General features: G+C 35.1%; 4 protein-coding genes across 5 annotated transcripts; 2 read left to right on the top strand and 2 right to left on the bottom strand.

The window, feature by feature from the left end:
• The first annotated feature begins 589 nt into the window (after positions 1–589).
• PYR4 (pyrimidin 4) lies at positions 590–9,408 on the top strand. 2 transcript variants are annotated; one of them, XM_086438029.1, is made up of 8 exons: positions 590–1,788; positions 3,375–3,523; positions 3,622–3,803; positions 4,324–4,460; positions 4,736–4,901; positions 5,019–5,135; positions 6,683–6,843; positions 8,959–9,408. In XM_086438029.1, the coding sequence occupies exons 1-8, from the start codon at positions 1,774–1,776 to the stop codon at positions 9,154–9,156; spliced, it is 1,125 nt and encodes a 374-aa protein (XP_086294155.1). In that variant the 5' UTR covers positions 590–1,773; the 3' UTR covers positions 9,157–9,408. The 2 variants fall into 2 exon arrangements, with proteins under 2 accessions (XP_086294155.1, XP_086294156.1); XM_086438030.1 differs by having other exon boundaries at positions 3,357–3,523.
• Positions 9,409–10,708: 1,300 nt separating this feature from the next.
• LOC147402698 (uncharacterized) lies at positions 10,709–11,408 on the top strand. The gene has a single exon (XM_086438027.1). It carries the CDS (start codon positions 10,802–10,804, stop codon positions 11,213–11,215), a length of 414 nt encoding a protein of 137 aa, XP_086294153.1. The 5' UTR covers positions 10,709–10,801; the 3' UTR covers positions 11,216–11,408.
• A 2,444-nt stretch (positions 11,409–13,852) lies between these two features.
• Positions 13,853–16,420, bottom strand: LOC147402697 (uncharacterized). Its single transcript, XM_086438026.1, has 5 exons — positions 16,119–16,420; positions 15,758–15,826; positions 15,552–15,634; positions 14,963–15,165; positions 13,853–14,141 (listed from the first exon to the last, which is right to left on the bottom strand). Exons 1-5 carry the CDS (start codon positions 16,322–16,324, stop codon positions 14,040–14,042), a joined length of 663 nt encoding a protein of 220 aa, XP_086294152.1. The 5' UTR covers positions 16,325–16,420; the 3' UTR covers positions 13,853–14,039.
• Positions 16,421–19,345: 2,925 nt separating this feature from the next.
• Positions 19,346–21,705, bottom strand: LOC147402696 (uncharacterized). The gene is made up of 5 exons (XM_086437592.1): positions 21,374–21,705; positions 21,106–21,174; positions 20,888–20,970; positions 20,347–20,549; positions 19,346–19,605 (listed from the first exon to the last, which is right to left on the bottom strand). The coding sequence occupies exons 1-5, from the start codon at positions 21,574–21,576 to the stop codon at positions 19,519–19,521; spliced, it is 645 nt and encodes a 214-aa protein (XP_086293718.1). The 5' UTR covers positions 21,577–21,705; the 3' UTR covers positions 19,346–19,518.
• Between the last annotated feature and the right edge of the window lie 1,299 nt (positions 21,706–23,004).

Below are 23,004 nucleotides of genomic sequence, written 5' to 3'. Positions count from 1 at the left end.
GGGATATGTGATTCCTTCGAGATACACATTTTGATGGGGAAGTGCAGTTGTGTATCTCAAGGAGTACAGATCTACGATTTCTAAACTTGTCATATCAGGTAATAGTTTGAGTATGTCACGTGAGATAGTTAGATATTCACATCATGATAATTTGACTATCTCACGTGGTTTAATCAACTACTTGACATGATAAGTTCAAAAATCATTGATATGTGCTCTTTGGGATACACAATTCCTCCGAGATACATTTTTTTATGGAGAAATGCTATCATGTATCTTAAGGAGAGCAGATCTATGATTTTCGAACTTATCACATCAAGGTAGGCATGTCAATGAATAGTCAAAATCCAAATTCAAATTCGAATCCGTGTTGAAAAAATGAGATATTATCTTAAATTTTTTGATTTTGAATTCGAATTCGGATGCATTTTAATATTCAATAATATTTTGGATACAAATTCGAATATCGGTATATCCGATTCAATAATATCCAATTCGTTAGAAAAAAAAAAATTTTAATTAAAATATCTAAAGCTCTAAAACCTCAAGTCTTCCATCTTCTCCACTCATTTAGAGTCTTCACGAAAGAAGCGAGCATCCGGTAAGTATAAGGGCGAACTGTCCAGTCTCTCTCTCTCTCAACTACAACAAAAAAGAGCTTGAGAAGCTCCACCATGGCATATATCCCCATTGAAATCTCAGGCATTATTTGAAGCCTATGATAGACCAAACTAAGATGAATAACAAGAAAAAGCCTCTTGATTTGTATGTCTTCTTCTTCTAGTCTGCATCTCTTTCTCTCTCTCAACTTCAACTCAAGCAAAAAACCCTTATTTCTTAGGTCTCTCATATCTTCAATCTCAAGCAAAAAAAATTGAATCTTTATACACAGAATAGAGGTTGAAGAAAGAAGATAGCAATAGGTTTTTCTTTTCTTTTCTTTTCATGGGTTATTGATAAATGGGTTTGAAAAAAGAGGTTGGAAATGGGGGATTTTGATATCCATTCTATGGATTTGAGAAATAATCAGGAGGATGAATCCGAATCGGATATCTGAAAGGTTAATCGGATACGAATTCGGATATTGATGATTTATTTCGGATTCAAATTCGAATTCGGATGTACCGATATCCAATCGGATAGGTATCCGTTGACAGCCCTATGTCAGGGTAGTCGATTGAGTTTGCCACGTGAGGTAGTCAGATTATGACGATTCATTTTCTTTTTTACCCGAGAATTGTTCGTATTCAACAGTTGGATTTGAGACGGAATATCAACCTAAAAATTACCATTTTCTAAGAGATTTGAAAACCCTGAAGCCCTCTCTTTGTTGGAAGAACTAGGTGGGAGTCTCAAATTTTAGTTCAAAGTCCTCTGAATTGTTTTGTTTTGTTTGTTGCTGGAAATTTCGTCTTTAATTTGGGTTCATACTGAAGAATGAAGATCCGTGAAAGATTGAAGATGTAGTAGGCATTTAAGTAATTGTATTGATATCTTCAAAAGAGACCAAGGTCAAGGGTTGCATGTCATCAGTTTGAAAACACAAGGGGTATCTCTCTAAATCACACACTCTTCTTCTCCTTTTCTTTCTTTGAATCAAGGGAATAAATTGAAGGAGTACGCGAAAGAGCCGCAGCAGCGCAGTATACCTTTCACCATCTTTCATTTTTTTCCTCACAACCACAGATCTCTCTCTCTCATCTGATTTTTTTGAAGTGAGAAGGCAGTGCAGTATTCAAGAGAAGCTTTGAAATTTTCCCAAAGGCATTTGGAATGATAAAGACTTTGGTAATTCCTCCCAAGATATTCCCTTTCTTCTTCAAATTCATTTTGTTTCAATTCTACACTCTATGCTTATTTGAGCTGATGAGGAATATATATATATATATATATATATATATATATATATATATATATATATATATTATATATAGGGTCCCGTTCGGCACCCTTAGTTTTACCACACACTTTAACAAACGCGTTTTGTCTTACATGGGTTAGAAGTTTCGGAATGAGCTGATTTTTGGTGAGGATGATCTCTATGGTGAGGAGATCATCCTCACCAAAAATCAGCTCATTCCAAAACTTCTAACCCCATCAAAATTGATTTACAAAAATGGACGGTCCACGATTTTTCAACGTGTAAACATGGGGCTAAACATTTCGGAATGGGCTGATTTTTGGGGAGGATGATCTTCTAATCATAGAGATCATCCTCACCAAAAATCAGCCCATTCCAAAACTTCTAACCCATGTAGGACAAAAAACGTTTGTTAAAGTGTGTGGTAAAACTTAGGGTGCTGAACATTTCCCATATATATATATATATATATGGAAAATGTTCGGCACCCTACTATTTGCCCTACGTGTTTTGTCCTACATGGGTTAGAAGTTTTGGAATGGGCTGATTTTTGGTGAGGATGATCTCTATGGTGAGAAGATCATCCTCACCAAAAATCAGCCCTTTCCGAAACATCTAGCCCCATGTTTACAAGTTGAAGAATCATGGACCGTCCATTTTTTGTAAATCATTTTTGATGGGGTTAGAAATTTCGGAATGGACTGATTATTATTCTTTAATGTTATTCATCTATCAAAACTAGAAAGCCAATCCTGTTTCAAACATGGTTTTAAATCTCATCCATGTTGTTTCGGTATCTTCCACCAACGAGATGAGTTGACAAGTCGTCTCAAAGACATGGTTTGTTCTAATTCTAAGGCATTTTTAAAAATCTCTTCCGAGACAACTCGGTCTCGTTCATGGACGAGATGAGAAGTCAAAATGGGTTTTAAAACTATGATGTCAAAAGAAGGCTTAGACTCATAGCTCAGCTGGTTTTACATATTGCAAAACAACTTAGAGGTCGTGGGTTCAAGTCTAGCTTTACCCATCAACAACAAAAAAAAAATCCTTTATAAAATGACCATATGATTGATTGAGTTGTGGTAGAGTATTGACTTCAAGGGCCAATTTGGATAGCTAGCCTTGAGATTAAATGATGCGAAAGGAATTATGGAGAGAAACACCTATTCACTATGTAGAGCCAACTCTATTTGGGCTCGTTTGTGGATAGTGCGAATGAAGAGGCACAAAGTGACTCTCATCCAAATGCTCAGGATGACAAGCACTGTTGATGCATGTTCAACAAGTAGCATTGGTTATGGTTACGCTTCACATCATTATGATTCTAAATGATCTAACACAATAACAGGGGACCTTAATGGATAAGATTTTTCTATTTGAAATTCTAGATAACTGCATTATAATATTCTGCATTCTCTAAGTTTACATCTATGTGAAGTTTAAACATAGGAATTGTTAATCGGTTCTTTTTGTCCTCCTGACATTGTGGCAGATGTTTGTTGCATTCTAGGCACCGAATTTCCCTTTTGGAAAGGTCAAAGGACCTTCTTGTTCAGTAAAAATTAAAGCAGTAAAGATGGAGCTCTCACTAACACAGCCTGATGACTGGCATCTTCATCTTCGTGATGGTGACCTTTTAGAGGCTGTTGTCTCTCATAGGTTATATTTCTTAATTTTAGTCATGTTTCTTTCGAATTTTATACTCAATTGTGATGGTTGTCATTGCCTTTTTTAACTCAAATTTAATCTTCCAACAGTGCAAACCATTTTGGAAGGGCCATTGTGATGCCAAACTTGAAACCTCCAGTCACGACTACAGCTGCTGCTGTTGCTTATCGTGAATCCATATTGAAAGCATTGCCGGCCAATAGTAATTTTACTCCTCTTATGACACTTTACTTAACGGACAACACCCATCCTGATGAGATCAAGCTTGCTAGTAAGTCCAATTTTCAATCTCTGGTTATATTTACATGGAATACTCACAAGGTTTACAATCTCGGTCTTGTTATAATTCTTGGTTGTCAACAAATTAGAACAATACATTAGTAAATTTTTTTGGTAAGTCTCCATATGCCAAGATACACAAAATACATTAAATTAGAGTAATTTTAATTCTCAATTAAGCTACAAATGTGTCATTTATTTTTATCAGTTGTAATTTGTAAAAGACACATGTACCATAAAACAATCTTTTAAATAATTAGATTTCTTGTACAAGGCAATACAGAACTCTGTAAAATCTAATGGGGAAACATTCTAGCCTAGCCATCCAAGATAGTACTCTATATTGAATCATGTATATCCACTCGTATATATATATATATCTTTTTTGATAAATGAAAATTTCATTAATCAAGAAGAGAAAAATAGAAAGGGTGGTCGAAAAGACCAACTTGAGAGCAAAGTGTAACCAAATTCTTATTATTGATATTTTTTAATACAAATTGGTTCGACAGGGAGAAGTGGTGTGGTTTTTGCTGTAAAGTTGTATCCTGCTGGGGCTACAACAAATTCTCAAGATGGTGTTACAGATCTTTTGGGGAAGTGTCTTCCTGTTCTTGAGGAGATGGTTGAGCAGAATATGCCATTGCTGGTATTTTCTCCAGTGGACTTTACTGCAACATATAAATAGTTATATGCTTTGACTTGCAACATGATATTTAGAAACATATAGTCCTGAAACGTAGCCTATTAGGTGCAATACGAGAGTTCCTTAGTCTTTTTCATTTGAGATGTTCTTTACTAAGAATTGAACTTTAAGAAAATTTTCATTATAGTATTGTTTGTAGAAATACCATAATGCATTAGATTGATCCCAAAGGGAAGACATTTTCTGAAATGTTTTCTTTCTATGATTTACCTTTATAGGTCCATGGGGAAGTTACGGATCCAGAGGTTGACGTATTCGATCGTGAAAAAGTCTTCATTGATACCATTTTAAGACCATTAATACAGAAGTTTCCACAGTTGAAAATTGTAATGGAGCATATTACTACCCAGGAAGCTGTTAGGTTTATCGAATCTTGTCGGGAAGGTATGTTATAGTCCTGCGTAACAGCTTATTTGGACTTTTTATTTTATTTTATTTATCTTTGTCATCTAACTCGCGAGCCTATGGTGGGCTTTTTTCTGGAATCATCTCAATTTTTAGGATCTGTTGCTGCAACTGTGACACCACAACATCTTCTTCTCAATAGGAATTCTATATTTCAAGGAGGATTACAGCCACATAATTACTGCCTTCCAGTATTGAAAAGAGAGATCCATAGTATGTTATCCTTTTGCACTCCAGAGCATGTTGGAAAGGGTTTTACTTAAAAAAGAAAATATTGGAAAAGTTTATTTACATGTTTCCCGAAATGAATGGTAGTTATTATACTGTTAACAGTCAAAATCCTTATATTTTTATGGCATCATGCAAGATATTTAAAGATACTCCATTTCCAAGGTTTTTCTATGTTGAATGGCATGCCATGCCATTTGATTAATAAGTATCCTTCACTTAAAATTCAATTTTGAGCCCAGAAGGCCACATATGTTTTGCCTAACTCACCTCTCATCATGTTCCAACTTTAACCCCTATACCACTCTGTGACATGGCAAAAAGGGGTAGGATATCTTTCACTTTTCTCCACTTAAAAAATTCAAGGGTTAGATTCATTTGGGGACGTACAATACATGGTGGATACAATGTGATTTCGACAGGAGAACCATCCAGAGAGCTCTATTATATACACTATATGGCTTGGCAGCATTAGATCTCTGCATTCCTAGAAAAGGAGGGACTCTCCTTAGACAGTCCTGATTTATAGATAGAAGAATAGATTCTAACATGATTTTTATTATGGGCTTAGACCCATAGTTCTATAGGTTGACATTACAATGCAACGTTGAAGTAGTGGGTTCAAATCCAGCTCTCCCACCAAAATATAAGCTGGGTTTTACATTAATTTCTAAATTAACTAAAAAAGCACAAACGTGTACTTTCACATGGTTCCCTGAGATGTTTGGAGCTAAGGAACTATCTAGCTGGTAATTACTGAATGTTCAATGATTTTGTACCTAAAACTCATCCTTAGAGGTTGTTCAAGTTAGATCTATTGAGATTTACATGCAGGCCGTGACCGGAATGAAACATTGATCACAAAACATTGAATGTTCCAGGAATATTTCGGGTTGTCTTAGAATGTTCAGTTGAGACCATTTTGTTCTTTTCTCCTGACTGAAACATTGCATCAAAATGGGATTTTAAACCTTGCTTGTGATCACAAATATGATTAATCTCTCAACTGTTTTTTAGAACAAGGATGGCATAGGCACAGCCCTACCTATTTTAATCCTTGCTGGTGGTCACTGATATGATTAATTTCTTGAACATTTTTTAGAACAAGTGGAGGGGCATCACTCTACCACATGGGGGTTCTTTTACAAAATTGGTTTGTAAAAATAAGTTCTATTCTGCTCGCAAGACTGGCCAAAAGGGAAATATTTGGTTCGGGTTTCAGGTGTGGTGTTGACTTGATTTTGGGAGTTCCTTGGAGCTACTTAAATCTCAAAATAAGTTTTATCTTCAACTCTTAGTCAAAGATGATCTCTTCCCACATTAATTGTTGCCTGTTACGAACACCCCTTGTGTTTTGAGGATTTTTTTCCCAAGAAAAAACACTATTATTAGATTAGAGGCTTTTTAATTTTTTGTTGTTTTCGAAATTATTTGGTAGCTAGTTTTTTTTTAAATTTATTTTGAAGTTGCTGACTGTACATTTACTCTTGGTTATCTCCCTTGCTTAGATCATTGGTTTGTTTTTCATATAGGACAGGCTATTGTATCAGCTGTGACAAGTGGAAATAAACGTTTTTTTCTTGGAACTGATAGTGCTCCTCATGAGAGACGACAGAAAGAGTGCTCTTGTGGGTGTGCCGGTATATACAGTGCCCCTGTTGCCCTGTCACTTTATGCGAAGGTATTTGAAGAGGTAATTTCCGTTACACTTTCTGTTGTAAATCTGTAATATTTATGCATCTACCCAAAACAAAGTTATAATGTTTCTCTATTGTCAAATTAATTATTTTTGGCAAATAGGTCTAAAGAATTTAATTTTCCACACCTAATTCTATGATACATTTATTCCATCGAAACGATTTTACTTGTGAAATAATTAATGAACCTGTATACCCATTAAACTGAAGGCCTACATAGATTGTTAAGACCAATTGGTCTGCCAATGAAAACATGTAACATGTCTGGGCTTGTTTGTTGATGTTTGTCCCATTTGATGGCACAAGCCTTTCCTTCTAGGTTTGCCTTTTTTTTTTTGAAAGGTCAACAAGGTTAAGGCAGACCCAGACCAGCTACAATCGAATGAACGGGATACCACAAGCATCTTGATAACTAATACATATAAGGTCGCTAGAGAGCAACTCACAATCTAATTCAGTACAATCTAAGCTATTCTGATAGGAAGCTAGCATATCGGCAGCCTTGTTGGTCTCTCTAAAGACGTGGGAGAAGGAAACTTCGCTGAATCTGTGAAGCAAGTTCCTTATATCAAGGACCACGTGAAGAACACTCCACGAGGGGTTCCACCTACCTTTCAGGACTTGGATAGCTTGCAAGGAATCGGATTGGATATGAATCTTTGAGCATCCTTTGGAGATTGCTAACTTAATCCCATGGAGAATGCCCCGGAGCTCATGAGAAATGACAGAAATCGGGGCTTCACATCCTGCAATAGCCGCCAAAACTTCTCCTTCATTGTTCCTAATGATTGCGCCAAACCCTCTTCTACTCATGGAGAAGGAACCATCTGGGTTAATGGTTCAAATATCTCTATCTGGTTTAGGCCAAGCGCAATACCTTCTCAGCTTGGGGATAAAACTAGCTTGAAGGTCCCGAGCATGAGTGAAGGCACGATTCAAATTAGAGTCTTCAATGTCTTCTAGTAATCCCTCGAAGTTGATCTTAATATCCTCAACAATCTTGTGAATAATCGAATCCAGATCAAGGCAATTATTTTGATAAATTCTATTGCAATGCTCCCTCCAAATGTGGTAAATAAAGGCACATACAACTACTTGCTTCACCCTTTGAATGATCAACTTCCCTTTAAAATTTTTGACAGTCCATTCAACCTCTTTAACCCAAGTACCAAAGGCTTTTCGCATGAGACATTTCATGAGAATACCGGTCCATACCCACCTCAAAAAAGGGCAGCCCCCAAAGATATGCTTTGAATCCAAATCTTGCATTTTACACAGGCTGCACTTAGCTTCATTGATGAGACCCCACTCCTTAAGCTTGATCAAGGTCTCCTAGGTTTTCATGTTTAAATGTTCATCCCTATTTTGGACCAACATGCCCTTCCATTTAGGTTTGCTTGTTTAAATGTTCATCCCTATCTTGTTGTTTAGTGAAATGTGTACCCACTTCGATATACCTACCCCAATTTTGGAAACTGAAATATATTCTTCCCTTTTTTACTTTTTTTTTTATGGGCAAAAAATATGTTCCACTTTTACAATATAACCTCTATTTTGTCCAAATTGGGCCACCTTTTTCTAGTCTCCATCTTCAAGGTCTTCTAGCACAAGAGGCATCTAATTTTTTCCTTCACAATCAGGCATCTGTTCTCATTTTGTTCACCCCTTGATGCATCTTGTCATGCCTTACGAGTGTTTAGCTGGTTAGCAAGGTCCCCCATCCGAAGACCCTTTGATGAGGATCCCATACATGCTTGGTGGTTCTTTAGTCGTAAAGATGAAAGACCTTGGTGCATCCTTGACTTGGAAGATTTTTGCCATCGTTCTTGTAGTGATTGTATTCTCAGAAAAGAGTGCATCTACATGGTAGGAAGAGTGCCGATGTTAGGCAACAATTCTAGGTATATTTCATGGCTGAAGATCGGAGGTCTCTATGGTCCCGTGGTTCATTGGTTGCAACTTCTTAGCGGGTGTAGTGTGTCAGAAGTCCACACGGGAACAACCAAACTTTTGTTTTTGTCGGTGCACTATATCTATATTTTGAGTCTATGACTATCGGCATCCTTATTGCTTGTTTGATATAAAACTGCATAATTATTTTTATTTTTTAGGCGGGCGCACTTGACAAGCTAGAGGCGTTTACGAGCTTTAATGGGCCAGACTTCTATGGACTCCCAAGAAATTCATCCAAGATCAAAATGATCAAGACCACGTGGAAGGTGCCAGAGGCTTATTCCTTTGCCTTGGGAGAACTTGTTCCCATGTTTGCGGGCCAAGCACTTGAGTGGTTGCCATCTGCTGTCATTTGATCCATCATCCTCACAGCTTAATCCCAAAAAATTTCCTTGGTCTAATAATTTGATCCATCATGATGGACCAAATGATGACATTTCACATTGAAAGACCTGAGTGTGTGTTTGGTGGAAAAAATCATTTTCAGTAGTGTTTTCTTGAAATGTGTTTAATCTTAATTAGGGTGGGCCTATGATGTGAGAATTGCCGATTCATGGGGTTATAACAGCCCTCTTCTCGTGATGCTATATGTATATTTTATTTCTTGATTTCGTGTTTTTTTTTCTTGGCTGTCATCCACTTCAACGGCTACTTTTAAGGATGGGACGTGTTCAGTGAACAATTCAACTTTTAATTCAAACAAGCTCACCGAACCAAATTATACTAATGATAAAAAAAAAGAAATAGCTTTAATAAAGTGGTTCTGAACTTCTTATTTGGTAAATTAATAGATCGATATTGGATTGGATCAATCATTTAGCAATCTGATATTATGTCTAAAATATATAATTAATGTATATTTATAGTTTATTATTTTATATGAGTTGGGTTTGATAGACAAAGAGGTATGTCCCTATATAGGTTAAACATTTCATAATAATGGACTGATTTTTTTATTCTTTGTAAGGATTATATCTATAGATAGAAGTAAGAATGATCATAAATTTTTATTGGGGTTAAAAATTTTGGAATGGTCTGATTTTATATGAGGATGATCTTATCATAAAAAAATTAAATTTTTTTTCCCGACATTGTCTACCAAATGCCGTTTATTATATATATATATATATATATATATATATATATATATATATATATATATATATATATATATATATAATTTAAAACGTATTTGATTTGGTCAAAGACTTCACAAATTTCTTCAAAGGTTATAAGCAACCTGATATTGTGGCTTAGATCATGAGATGTTTTTAGAGATTTGTGTAGTGCAATCTGGAAGCAACTTCGGCTGAACGATGTTAATAATCTTCACGAAGAAAGTACAATATTTTTAAATTTGGACGGAGAGATTATCTGAAAATTTGATGTAATACGGATCAAATGATGGTGATAGTTCCATTTGAGAACGTGGGCACAGCTCATAATAAAAAAAAATTAATAATAATAAAGAGAGGGAGAACGTGGGTGCACTTTAGGTAATTGAGTAGAGATTCGTAAGCTTATATAAAACTCAATCTAGTGGTCAGTGTGAATGCATGATCACATCTTACCCGTCCATTTTCTTTAGAGTATTTTATATTCTAATTCTCTAATAACCAATGGAATATATTAATCAACGACTGAGATTGATCATCAATGTATATGAAAATATTAAATGACATTAAAGAGGATCCAAGATAATCAAATGGTCCTTTAAAGTGTATACGAAATTATTTATAGTTAGAAATGTATATAAGAATATTTTATAATATCCTCGGCATTGATGGGGAAAAAGACAATTAGACCATGTAAATTTACAAAATTAGCCTTACTAATTGATTCTCCGCAAACCGACTTAACCCCACTCCACCTATATATACTCCTTTTCTGTTTTCTTCTCAGCTATTTTTATTCAACATTTTCTCTCATTTCTTCTCCGCTCTCGCCCTCGCTCTCGCTCTCGCTCACTCTTGAATCTCGATCTGATCTCAGTGCCGTAAGATGGGATCTTCGAACAATGTTGTTCTGATAATGTTTGCTTTGATGATCGGATCGGCTCTCGCGCAAGGACCGTCAGCCTCGCCAGGAGCGGCGCCGACCAAATCACCACCAGCTTCTCCGCCAAAGGTTGCCACTCCTCCTGCTCCGACGCCTTCTCCAGTGGCTCCGGTTCCTGCTCCAACAACTACTAGTCCTCCATCCTCCGCTCCTTCTCCAGCCTCGGTCATGTCTCCACCAGCTCCTCCCACGACATCACCGGGTCCTGCGCCTCCTGTCGCTCAGTCTCCGGGAATCTCTTTGCCACCGTCTCGGTCTCCATCAGGATCTCCTTCAGATAACGGCGTTGCTTTGAACAGAATCACCATCTCCGGATCTGCTTTCATCGGCGTCTTAGCGACCGTTCTATTGCTGTAGATCTGATCTGAACTTTTACTCCGTCCGTTGGAGTGGAAGATTTGAACCTGCTTAGTTTTGCTTTTTTATTTTTCTTTATTTTTTTGCTCAGTTATTATTTCTATGATGGTTGATCATGTATTGGACGGCTAGGATGTTGATTTGATTTACTTTTAGTATTATATTATACTTTGTTTGGAATTTTTTAAAGTCATTCTATTTTTCTTAAATTTTTTTTTTTTTTCGGATTTTTGGATTTAGAATGGTAAGAGTGATCGAGAAGGGAAAGAATGCTGGACATTTGTAGTTCTGGATTTGTTCTTTTGCTCAGTTGGAGCAACAGCAGGAATCATGGCTCTTTTCGGTTTCTTTTTGAAAAAGAACAGAAGAGAGAGTATCCCATCATATGTGTCACGTGTTTCACAGCTGTGATCACCCATTACATAGACTCCACGTATATATATATAGAGAGAGAGAGAGAGAAGAGAGCTTAGAGTTTTGGTTGACTGAGTTAATTAATTGCTTAAAGTTGATCTTTTGTAGTAAACCACCTAAATCGAGCCGCTGTAAATCATTTATTTACGATGTAGCATGTGTTGTCTCAAGATTCGTATCAGGAATAATCCAAGGTGAAAATGGTAGCAAGTGCATGAGAAAATTTATTGATTCTGAAATGTAATTAAATATCTACTAAATAATAAAGTGGGAGTTGCATTGTTAAGGAAATTATTAAATAAGCGTTCATAAGAAGAAACTTGGAAATAGTCATTGAAAATGATACTAAGACTTGGTTCGATCTCATAGTATGTTAATTTAAGCATTCGAAACTTCTTTAACAAGAACTGCATCATTGTCTCATAAACAACAACAACAATTAAGAGAATGTTTCATGTATCTAAAATAAATAGAAGCACATATATTGATAATCTAAAAGTACTGGTTGACAAAAAATTACAATCTCCTCCACAATGGTCATTTTATGTAGAAGGTTAATTAAATATGCCTCAAGGCAAATTTGACTGTTTGTGGGGTGATTGGTTTGGAAGATGAGAATCGACCTTATTTATTATTATCTTTTTATTCTTTTGGATAATTTCTAACCTTAAACTACGTTTGGAAAATTTATGGAACAACATTTGACTTTTAATATTTGATTGATTTGATATAAATTTGTTTCCAACAATACTTTTATAATAATGAATTAGTGTTAGGCGAAGTGGTCAAAGCATCCTTTCAAAAATAGAAAGGTTTTGAGTTCAAACCCTGCATTGACCATCCAAAATGATTTATCCTTACTTATGTTGTACATGATAAAAAAAAAATTCATTCTATTTCTTTTTGAACTTTTATTTTTTTAACATATATGATATGGAATAGATAAGATTTAATGTAGTTTAATGAGGATAAGATACATTCTAGATGGATCCATATGGCTCATTTAAAAATGAGCAAATGAATGAGATATTTTTTTGATAAATGAAATATAAAAAATACTCCAAGGTGGAAAATGGAAATGAGGGAATGTCAATTATACATGGATTTTGTTAAAATTAAGAGGGAATGCAGATGATAAGCCATCCTTAAATAGTCAGAAGTTTAATAAATTAATTTATAATTGAGGAAAAATATATACCGATTATGCTTGAGAGTTAAACCATCATGGTTAGTTTTTCAAATTATTCAAATACGTTAAACTTGAGGGCCCACAGTATTTGCAAATTTGGAAAAAACGAAACTACACATAGTCTTTATAATACGCACATCCGGAAGCAATATGCCAACATGTTTTAATCCAAACCGTCCCTACATCTAACGTTCAAATCAGTTGCACTTTTTAAAACGCAGTGAAAGATCAAACTGTTCGTACCAGAAGAGACGTTGGGCTGACCCAGTCACATATGCATCACGCACGTGCCAACTGCAATCCTTGTCATGCCTCATTTCGTTTCCCAATGAAATCGGAGGATAAGTAAACCAAACCAAGGATTGCAGTTGTAAATGCCTAGAGAAACAAGATTCCTTTAGTCTGTTCTAAATCTTTCGACTTAGGTTTTTTTTATTGTTTTAACCAAACACCCGGAAATGCCTAATCATCTGGAAATTAAAGTTTAGTTCACGACAATTTGGGGGTCCAAGAAAGGGCTTTACTTACAAATCTTCCTAGGACCGATGATAGCAAAAGTTTGCTCTTAGACCAAGCCAGTTTTGGGAGGATGAGTTAGGCCCATGGACTTTTACATGGTATCAAAGCATGGGGAGTGTGAGCGATGGTCCGATGTCGCCTGAGTATCATGATCTTGGGCTATATATAAACCTGAGAGAATCATCCCCTTACATGCCAATTTTGTGAGAATGAATTAGGCCCATGGATTTCTATATGATATCAGAACGGGTAACAACAAGAATATAAGAGACACGTTACACATAAGGGGGGAATGTGAGCGATAGTCCTACATGGGTATCATAACCCTGGGCTATACATAAACTTGGGGCAATCCTCTCTTTACAAGCCGGTTTTGTAAGGATAAGTTAGGCCCATAGGCTTCTACAAAATCAACTGCAAAAGTTTGCGTTACAACTTACAATCCCATTTCAATTGTCATGAGGTCCAACCACAACATGCTAAGTTTGTGAAGTCTGAGTCTTAATAACACGACCTGGGTTCAAATCCTGCTTTTCTTTATATATTTGCAGGTCATTTTTAAGTATTAAGAATTACTTTAATAATAAATAAATAAATATTACAACTATACAAAGCCAATTCAGCATCTCTACACCTAATTTCACCTTTTACAAGTTTAAAAATAATTTACATTAACCCCCTACACAAGCTTGAATATAGTTCTTAGTTTTTTTTTTCTTCCCTAATTTCTTCGGTCCTGGAATTTTTTTCTTGTTCCATTACAGGCTCAGTGAGTGTCTCCACCTCTTTCTCAACCTCGTCGACCTGCAATTTAATTGAAAAACTTAATATCAATAAGCCACGAAATAAACTAAATTATCCTAAACAACTTATTTCTTCCAAAGAAACCTCATGACCAATATGATTCACATATGAAATTGATTTAATTTCCTATAACAAGTGGGGGTTGCAACAAGGATGGGTTGAACCCATATATAATTTTTCTATCTCGGCTGGGGACAGGGGCAGGAACCAGTGCGGACAATTGCCTCATAGAACTTTGAGATACCCCTGTATTTTTCACTAATTACATGTCCCATTTTCCCCCACTCCCTCGCCTCCTTCCCTCCCTATTTGCCCCACACCCTCACCTCCCTCCCTCCAATTTTTGCCCCCACAGAACTTTTGAGATACCCCTGTATTATCAACTAATTACATCCCCCATTTGCCCCACTCCCTCAAATCCCTCCAATTTTTGAAAAATTCTCAATTTTTTTTAAGATGACATTGCATCTTGACTTGGACTCCTCTAGTAGGACTAATTGAAAATAACCTAAATATCATTTTCTTCAACTTCTAGCAAAAAAATCTAATTAGTTTGCCCCCACTATAAGAAAATCCTGGTTCCACCTCCGGCTGAGGATTATATTTGGGTTGAGACTTAGGGGAACCTGATAAATCGATTTCTATAATTCTGTTACACATTGTTAGAATCTTAATTGTACAATGGTGAAAATACAGACCCAATCCAACCGACTTTCAAATCTATTATGAGATTGGTCCAAGTTATATAGAGACTCTCAATAATCAACTAATTGGAAATATTCTAAGTGAAGATAATTAACAAAATTTCATTATTGTAATACCTTGTGAATTAAATCATCTGCTTTGTGTGCATCATCAGCTACATTTTTCGCTATATTTTCAACAGAATGGGCAGCATCCCTGAGGTTTCCATCCCCTGGAAGCTTATCTTCTATCTCTTCCACTACTTTCTCCACTCCATTAGCCACCTCTTCGACAATCTCCGTTGCAATTTCTATTGTATTGACAACGTTGTCTATCTCCCCTAGACATCAAAAGTACCCAACACAAGTACGAACATGAAATCCTAGATCAAATCACAAATATATGAGAAAATAAAAATATATATGATTGAGGTTTAGATGAGAGAGATTCACTTTCTTTGTGAAACTAAAAAAGAATTTATCCTAAATTGGCACTCTAAGGGTGATCTAGAGTGAGTTATGATTGAATCCATATTCTTGTTACCACTACTTTCTGATTCTATACACTCCAATAGTGACCTACCTGAATAAACTTTTACAGAATTACAGATAATCCTCAATTAATTATATGAAATTAGAACACAATTCTCCCAATTAATTCGATGTCACTCTCTTGTAATCCTAAAATGAGTTAATAATTTGGGTATAATGTTTTCTTTATCCTTACTTTTCAATTCTAGGAACGATGGTCGCTTGAACTTCCAAAAGGGTAGAATTACGCCTAATAACGTCCCCAAAATCCAATATACCCTGCATGCATGGTTTGTATGAGAAACTTTAACTAATCATCATTGAAGGTATACGAAATTAAATGAGTATAATTAATTAATATATTATATATATATTATAGAGAATTTTTTAAAATATTATTACCAAGAACTAGAAGAGGGTCCCGGGGGAACAGGAGCTCCTGGTGTAACACCACTATAGACAATCAGACCCCTACATCAATAAATACAATAATAATAAACAAAAAAAAAAGGTTATTAATTAAGACTTGTAAGAACACTGAATTTTCTAAAATAAAATATATTTAATTGGAGCTAAAAAAATTAACTTTAATTTTTTCGCTCTTTCGCACCAACGAGCTGAAGGACTAATCTCAAGTAAACAATCAACATCGAATTACTAAATAGTGATTAATTAGATGTGTCACGGAACAACCAGCAACGCTAATAAGATGCAAAAGATAATAAACTTGAAAGGGAGAAGAATGATGTTAATAGTAGATTACTTGTTCGTATCGTCTTCACGACAAATTCTGCTGCAGATGTTGAGAGACAATCCATGGTTTGCAATGAAATTATGTCGATGATGCTTAGAGGCGGAGATCTCTTGTGATTGATAGGGATTAAGTAAGTAAACTTTGGATCTTCGATGATGATCGAGTAGATGAATGTTTTTCAAGTAACAAGAACCAATGGTGCTTATTGAAGACATGATAATGTTGAGTCTGGGAAGTTTGTGAAATTGATAAAGTATGTTAATCTAAAATGAAACTTATGATTGTGAGAAGTTGATAAAGGCTCCATTCATAATTTAGTATAAATAGAGAGATTTGACTTGTGTGGATCATCTTAGAACTTAGAAGGTGAGAAATTTTGAGGAAACACGCCATGCATTTTCTGAGGACTTGAGTTAGGTAGTTGGTGGCTTTCCAATTCAAGTAATAACGTACAATGGTAAATTTAAAAAATATTGATTTTGAGATTTTACGAATCTTGAAGACCATCCAATGGACTAAATGTAGGGATGACGATAAGGGGACCAGTTAATGTACTATCTATCATCTTGGAAGAATATGGTTGCACGTTTTTTTTTTTCCAGAGCAATTCTACAAAGAAAAATGGTATCGTATGCGACAAACTGTCCTATTTTCTAGGAAGAAGAAACCAATTGAAACACACCATGTAGATTACTACGAAGAGAAGAAACCAATTGACAGAGAGAGAGAGTCAATTACTCAATCTGCCAAACTTTGAAGTTCCTTCTTAAACTTTCGGAAGGTTAAGGTTGTGATGGAGGACCAAGTCATTGTCGAATGGATAAGAATAGGTTATGCCGGTTCCCAAAACAAAAGAGGATATGCTGCTGACTCAGCTGTAATTTTTGAGTCGTGCTGGACTGACCTCAAGCTGGAAACCTCATATCGCCCTTCTTCGTAGGGAGTAGGAATCATAGATGCTTTTTCACTCGGTTATCTCGATGAAAATAATCTATGGTTCCCATATAATTTCACGTCAAGAAATGAGATATGATGTTCCAGCCTGAAGTCACTACAACATTATTCCTTTTTTTTTTTTATTCTTCCATTTATTGAGGAATGTTATAGCAAATAACATGTGTATCGTATGTAGTGATTTTCCAATCAGTCATGGATTGACATGTTTTAGAGAAATCGATCTAAGAATATTATGAAAGAAATAAATCAACATTGATTCCATTAGAAATACAGAATTACATAGTTCCCTCGAGATTAGGCTATGTCCATGGATCCACGTCGATTCTATTACCAAGACAAACTCTTTGCTATTGATTACATTATTCCACCAAATAAAAAGAAATATATACTCCGAAAAATCATAACTAACATTTTACATAATATCAGTGAAATTACGAAAAATACCTTTAAAAATTGATGGTAAAAAAATGTAGAATGATGAAAAGTACTCCATGTCGACCAATACAATCAATTTACACAAATAATAAAACATGTTCTCAAGATCCAAGTCATGTTGGAAAAGATTTGATTGACACATAAGCAAATATCGAGTTTAAAATGAAACAACCTTTTAGGTCAAGTTTAGAATCGACGGATTGTCTTAGAAGAATCAAAGTTGGGGAATGTCTAAATGGGAACACCAATCTTGAAGAGATCATTCGTGTTTTTTTCAAGGTAATTACGAACTCAATTAAGATATCAATCCCAATGAAAATTAGCAAATATTGTCTAAAGTGGAGCATTATAAATAGAGAGCAAAAAGATGTGAAAAGTTCATATTTTCCCTAGGGCATAAAATGAGTCAGATTTTATCTAAAATTCGAGTGATTCGAATTCGAATTTCGTGGGTTTGGTTCCTTCACGTATATCCGAATTAAAAAATGGGTTGGATATGAATTGATGTCCCTGGAACCAAGTTTAAATATAGATCCATTTTTATATTTACCTAAATTCGAATGATATATTACTTTGTAAGTTAGATTTTTATATTTTTAGGATATCTTTTTTTTCTAGCAACAAGTGTTGGGCATAGTGATCAAAACCTCCCTTCAAAAAGGTAAAAGTCTTAAGTTACAAGTCACAACTTAGTGTTTTTTTTTATAAAACAACCTTGAACAATTCGAAATTATGCAACTCAATCGACCCGAATCAATTAATTCGATTGAGCTGGATCAAAATATGATTTTAACTAGTCAAATCCGAATAAAATATCAAATATGGATATACTTATGTTCGGCCAAATCCAACCTGTTCTATAATTTTCCCTACAAAGAACTTCATCTTAAAGATTTGGGGTGGACGGACCCATATCTAGTAGGCACGTGCCAACTCTAATCAAGATGGCCTTATATAAATAATCTTTCTAACAAAACTTTATAGTGGTAGGATGGAAGGATACAACTCGTTTAGCCCACCTGGAATCGTGACAAAAAAAATATTTATACCCTATCTCCTAATACATGGTAGGGATTCCTTTACTTGCGAAACACCCTTTCTCGTAGAGCTTTGTGACAGAAAAAATAAAATATATATAGGCTGAAACTAAAATTCGATATCAATTTGTAGACAATACTAATATGGGTTGTACGAATTGTTTTTACTTTTTTTTTTATTCTAAGCGACCATGTATCATCTTGATGTGTGCACAATCCAATATCTCGACATGGGGAAGTTGGAAAAGATATTATCCAAACTCACTTTCCACGAAATGAAAATGATCAATCAAGTTCTTAATATGTTAAAATATTCATTTTGTAGGATGATGGACAACTACGCTAAGAAATCTATAAAAGAAAAGTACCAATCAAATTTCTACAAATCCATCATGTATTAATTAGAAATAACTCCAAAAATGAAATTTATAAGATTCCTTTGCTGAAAATGGGTCATATGTCAAATCAATATTGTTTTGTTTGATATGTTTTCATTCCTGCTTAATGCATACATGCATCTTAACAATTTTTTTTTCTTTAGTGAACCGTGCATATCATTCACTGCACATGTATATCAGTTAAATATACCACTTTAGGTGAAGAGACATATAAAGACTTGAAGGTATGATTTGGAGAGCAAATCTAATCGCTCTTAACTTGAATGTTGGAGTGCAATTAACATGTACCACACGGGTACGAGATATGTGGAAAGCTTAGGAGTCAGATCTAGATAAGTCCACATTGATCTTGAGGTGTTAGACATTCAAAATTAATATCTAAGGAAAACCTGTTAATAGGTGATCAGCATTGAAAACCACACGGGTGATTAGTAAATATAAAGAATTACTTTCATAACCAAAGATGAAGACAACAAATTCCAATTACAAATTGAGTCAACATTTCTCTAACCCTAGTTTCACTTTTTACATATTTATCAAGTTTTACATTGACCCTGCACTAGCTTGAACATGATTTTATTTTTATTCCACAACTTCTTTTCTCCCCACATTTTCAGGTCCCAGGACAGCATCAATGACCGTCTCCACCTCTTTCTCAACCTTCTCTACCTGCATTTTCATGAGAAAACTCTAAAATCTATAATTATATATCTGAAATAACTTTGCTTTTTTTTTTTTTTCTTCTAAGAAACCTCATAACCAATGTAATTCACATATGAAATCAATTTAATTTCCTATTAACAAGTGGGGTGCAAGTTGGCTCCATCGCCCAATGGGTCGAACCCATATGTAATTTTTCTATCTCGGCTGGAGCGAAATTTCTGGTTGAGACCCGGGCAACCTGACCAAACTTGACCCTGTTTTCTGTAATTTTATCTTACTTTACTTACAAAATCTTTTTTTTTTTTCTTTTCTTTTAGTGATCATATGTTACCAACTTTATTTTGGTGCTAATTAGGTCACCAATCTGACCACCCCGAGTTAACCCAATTGGACTTGGGCATAGAGAGGAGCAACTCAGGTCTCAGGTTGGTCCTGAGTCATACACATTGACCATGGTCTGAAATTGAGTTTAAGTCAAATCCGACCCAATCAAATTAACCCTACCGAGTTGCCCCACTAATACCAAGAAATATGAGATTGATCCAAGTCAGATAAAATTAGTGAAGGATCCATGATTATTATACAGAAGTGAGACATGACTACCTGTAATTAAGCCATGTGAGGTTGTTTATTTTGATTAAATATAGCCAAAGGACTCGATCAGACAATAATCAATTGACCAATGGAAAATAGTCTAAATGAACATAATTACCAATCAAAGTGCATTATTGATTATAATAATAATACCTTGTGAATTAACTCATCAGCTGCATGTGCATCATCAGCTACATTTTTGGCTATATGTTCAATAGAGCGAGCAACATCCTTGAGCTTTCCGCCCTCTGGAAGCTTATCTAACATTTCGTCCGCTGCCTTTTCCACTCCCTCAGCCACCTCTTCGATAACCTCCGTTGCAGTATCTATTGTGTCAACAATCATGTCCACCTCCCCTAGACATCCACAGTACCCAACACATAAATATTTGTGAGAATGAAATCCTAGATCAAATCACAAATATAAAATCAATTAACTTCTTCCAAATCTTGAAACCTTAATTTTTCCCATCAATTTCACTTTCCCATAATCGCAAAACAAGTAATGTTATATACAATCCTAATCCCAAATTAAGTAACATTATATATAATCCGAAACCCAAAATACCAATTAACCAGATTCAGAACATCTTTTAGAAATCAGAACAAAAGGGTTTACAAGGAATCAGATGAAGTAAACAAGCTATGTATTTATGAAGAGTGGATATATATAAAAGTGATTTCTTTGACCTTACTTTCCAATTCTTGTACTGATGGCCATGTGCTCTTCCAAAAGGGTAGAACCATGGATAATAATGCCCCCATAATCCACCTTATCCTACATATATAATTCATGCGAAAAATTTTTAGCGAATCCTCATTGATCAAGGTATAAAAACACCAAGAAATTAGCAAATACTCATTGATGGTATGAAAAATTGAATTACCAGTACAATGGTTAGTAGATAATTACCAAGAAATGGAAGGGAATCTTGGAGGAATAGGTGCACTTGGTTGAACATTACAGTTAACATTCAAATTCCTACATCAATTAATACAATAAAAGGTTAAGTATATAATTAGGGTTAAAGACTAATTTTTCCTTTTGATTGATAAACAATCAAATTTACGCTTTTCGGCCTACACCAAATTACTCAAACTCAAGACACAAAAATCAACGTTAGTTAGTGGTAAAGATAATGGAAGTGAAAGGGAAAAAGATGATGTTCATAGAAGATTACATTTTTTTGTTGCTTCTACTATGGATTCCACGGTAGATGTGAAGTGACACCCCTTGGTTTGCCCAGAGACCATGTCGAGATGTAAAGGTGGAGATCTGTGAAGAGTTATACGGATTAAGAGCGTAAACATTGGATCTGCGGCGAGCAAGGATATGAAGGTTTTTCAAGTTAAAAGAAGCAATGGTTCTTGCTGCTGCAGACATGGTCTATAATCTGTAGATTAACCAATCTTAACAAGGCTTGAAGATTTGTGAGATTGCCAAAGTCTCTCCTCAATCTAAAATGAAAATTATTAATGAGAGGTTTGATGCCTTATAAGTCGAATATATAAAATAGTGCATATGTTTTGATATATAAATAGAATAATGCGATGACGTGTATGTATGAACCTTCTCAAAAAAAAAAAAATATTAAAATTATAATAAACACGCCATGTTCAAGGACTTGGTGGAATGGGGAAGAACTGGTTTTCCAATTTTCAAGTCTAATAGTTGAAAATTCAACTTATAAATAATTCCAATAAACATTTTTTCTATCTTCCATGAAAATTCCTAGATTCCACACGTTTATATCCAGGTGGGTTCATAAAAGTTTGGCATCTAACGTTCTATTAGACCAACGGTTATGACCATTGTAAGGAAACTCTGATAGTGTAACACCATAAATGTAAGGTCTACAATTCATGTATAAAACAATCCAGAAACATATTATAAAATAATTGCATGTAAAATCAAGTTTAAAATTTATAGTTTAAAGTGGCGTTTGATTCTAGTTTTATATTTGATTTTGCCAAAAAATTCATTTTGATATATACTTGTTTTCTTGATGAAATGTTGCCAATATCAAAACAAGATTATATATGTTCTCTATAAATAATATATATCACTTCTAGGAGTTCAGTCTGTCGCTCTTCCACACTCATTCTACCAAATAACTATCGATAATTTTTTTTTTTTTTTTGCTACTTACAATTAATATTGAAAGATTTTTGTGGGTTTGACAGACACATAATCCATTAATTCTAAGGACAAGAATAGTTTGTAGGCTTCATATATATATATATATATATGGGAAATGTTCAGCACCCTAAGTTTTACCACACACTTTAACAAACGTTTTTTGTCCTACATGGGTTAGAAGTTTTGGAATGAGCTGATTTTTGGTGAGGATGATCTCTATGATTAGAAGATCATCCTCCCCAAAAATCAGCTCATTCCGAAATGTTTAGCGCCATGTTTACACGTTGAAAAATCATGGACCGTCCATTTTTTGTAAATCAATTTTGATGGGGTTAGAAGTTTTGGAATGAGCTGATTTTTGGTGAGGATGATCTCCTCACCATAGAGATCATCCTCACCAAAAATCAGCTCATTCCGAAACTTCTAACCCATGTAAGACAAAACGCGTTTGTTAAAGTGTGTGGTAAAAACTAAGGGTGGCGAACGGGACCCTATATATATATAGGGTCCCGTTCAGCACCCTAAGCTTTACCACACACTTTAACAACGTGTTTTGTCCTACATGGGTTAGAAGTTTTGGAATGGGCTGATTTTTGGTGAGGATGATCTCTATGGTGAGGAGATCATCCTCACCAAAAATCAGCTCATTCCAAAACTTCTAACCCCATCAAA

The sequence above is a fragment of the Akebia trifoliata genome, chromosome 4, assembly GCF_017979445.1.
Source record: "Akebia trifoliata isolate Shusen 1 chromosome 4, ASM1797944v1, whole genome shotgun sequence".
Taxonomy (NCBI): domain Eukaryota; kingdom Viridiplantae; phylum Streptophyta; class Magnoliopsida; order Ranunculales; family Lardizabalaceae; genus Akebia; species Akebia trifoliata.
This window is presented reverse-complemented; position numbering and strand designations above follow the sequence as displayed.

Coding starts and splice junctions, on each gene's coding strand:
- PYR4 (XM_086438029.1), top strand. Junction 5,136..6,682: donor ATTGAAAAGAGAGATCCATA/GTATGTTATCCT, acceptor TTTTTCATATAG/GACAGGCTATTGTATCAGCT. Junction 6,844..8,958: donor ATGCGAAGGTATTTGAAGAG/GTAATTTCCGTT, acceptor TTTATTTTTTAG/GCGGGCGCACTTGACAAGCT.
- LOC147402698 (XM_086438027.1), top strand. CDS start 10,802: ATGGGATCTTCGAACAATGTTGTTCTGATAATGTTTGCTTTGATGATC.
- LOC147402697 (XM_086438026.1), bottom strand. CDS start 16,324: ATGTCTTCAATAAGCACCATTGGTTCTTGTTACTTGAAAAACATTCAT. Junction 15,827..16,118: donor CGTGAAGACGATACGAACAA/GTAATCTACTAT, acceptor TTATTGATGTAG/GGGTCTGATTGTCTATAGTG. Junction 15,635..15,757: donor GGACCCTCTTCTAGTTCTTG/GTAATAATATTT, acceptor CCATGCATGCAG/GGTATATTGGATTTTGGGGA.
- LOC147402696 (XM_086437592.1), bottom strand. CDS start 21,576: ATGTCTGCAGCAGCAAGAACCATTGCTTCTTTTAACTTGAAAAACCTT. Junction 20,550..20,887: donor ATCAGTACAAGAATTGGAAA/GTAAGGTCAAAG, acceptor GTGGATGTCTAG/GGGAGGTGGACATGATTGTT. Junction 19,606..20,346: donor CTGATGAGTTAATTCACAAG/GTATTATTATTA, acceptor ATGAAAATGCAG/GTAGAGAAGGTTGAGAAAGA.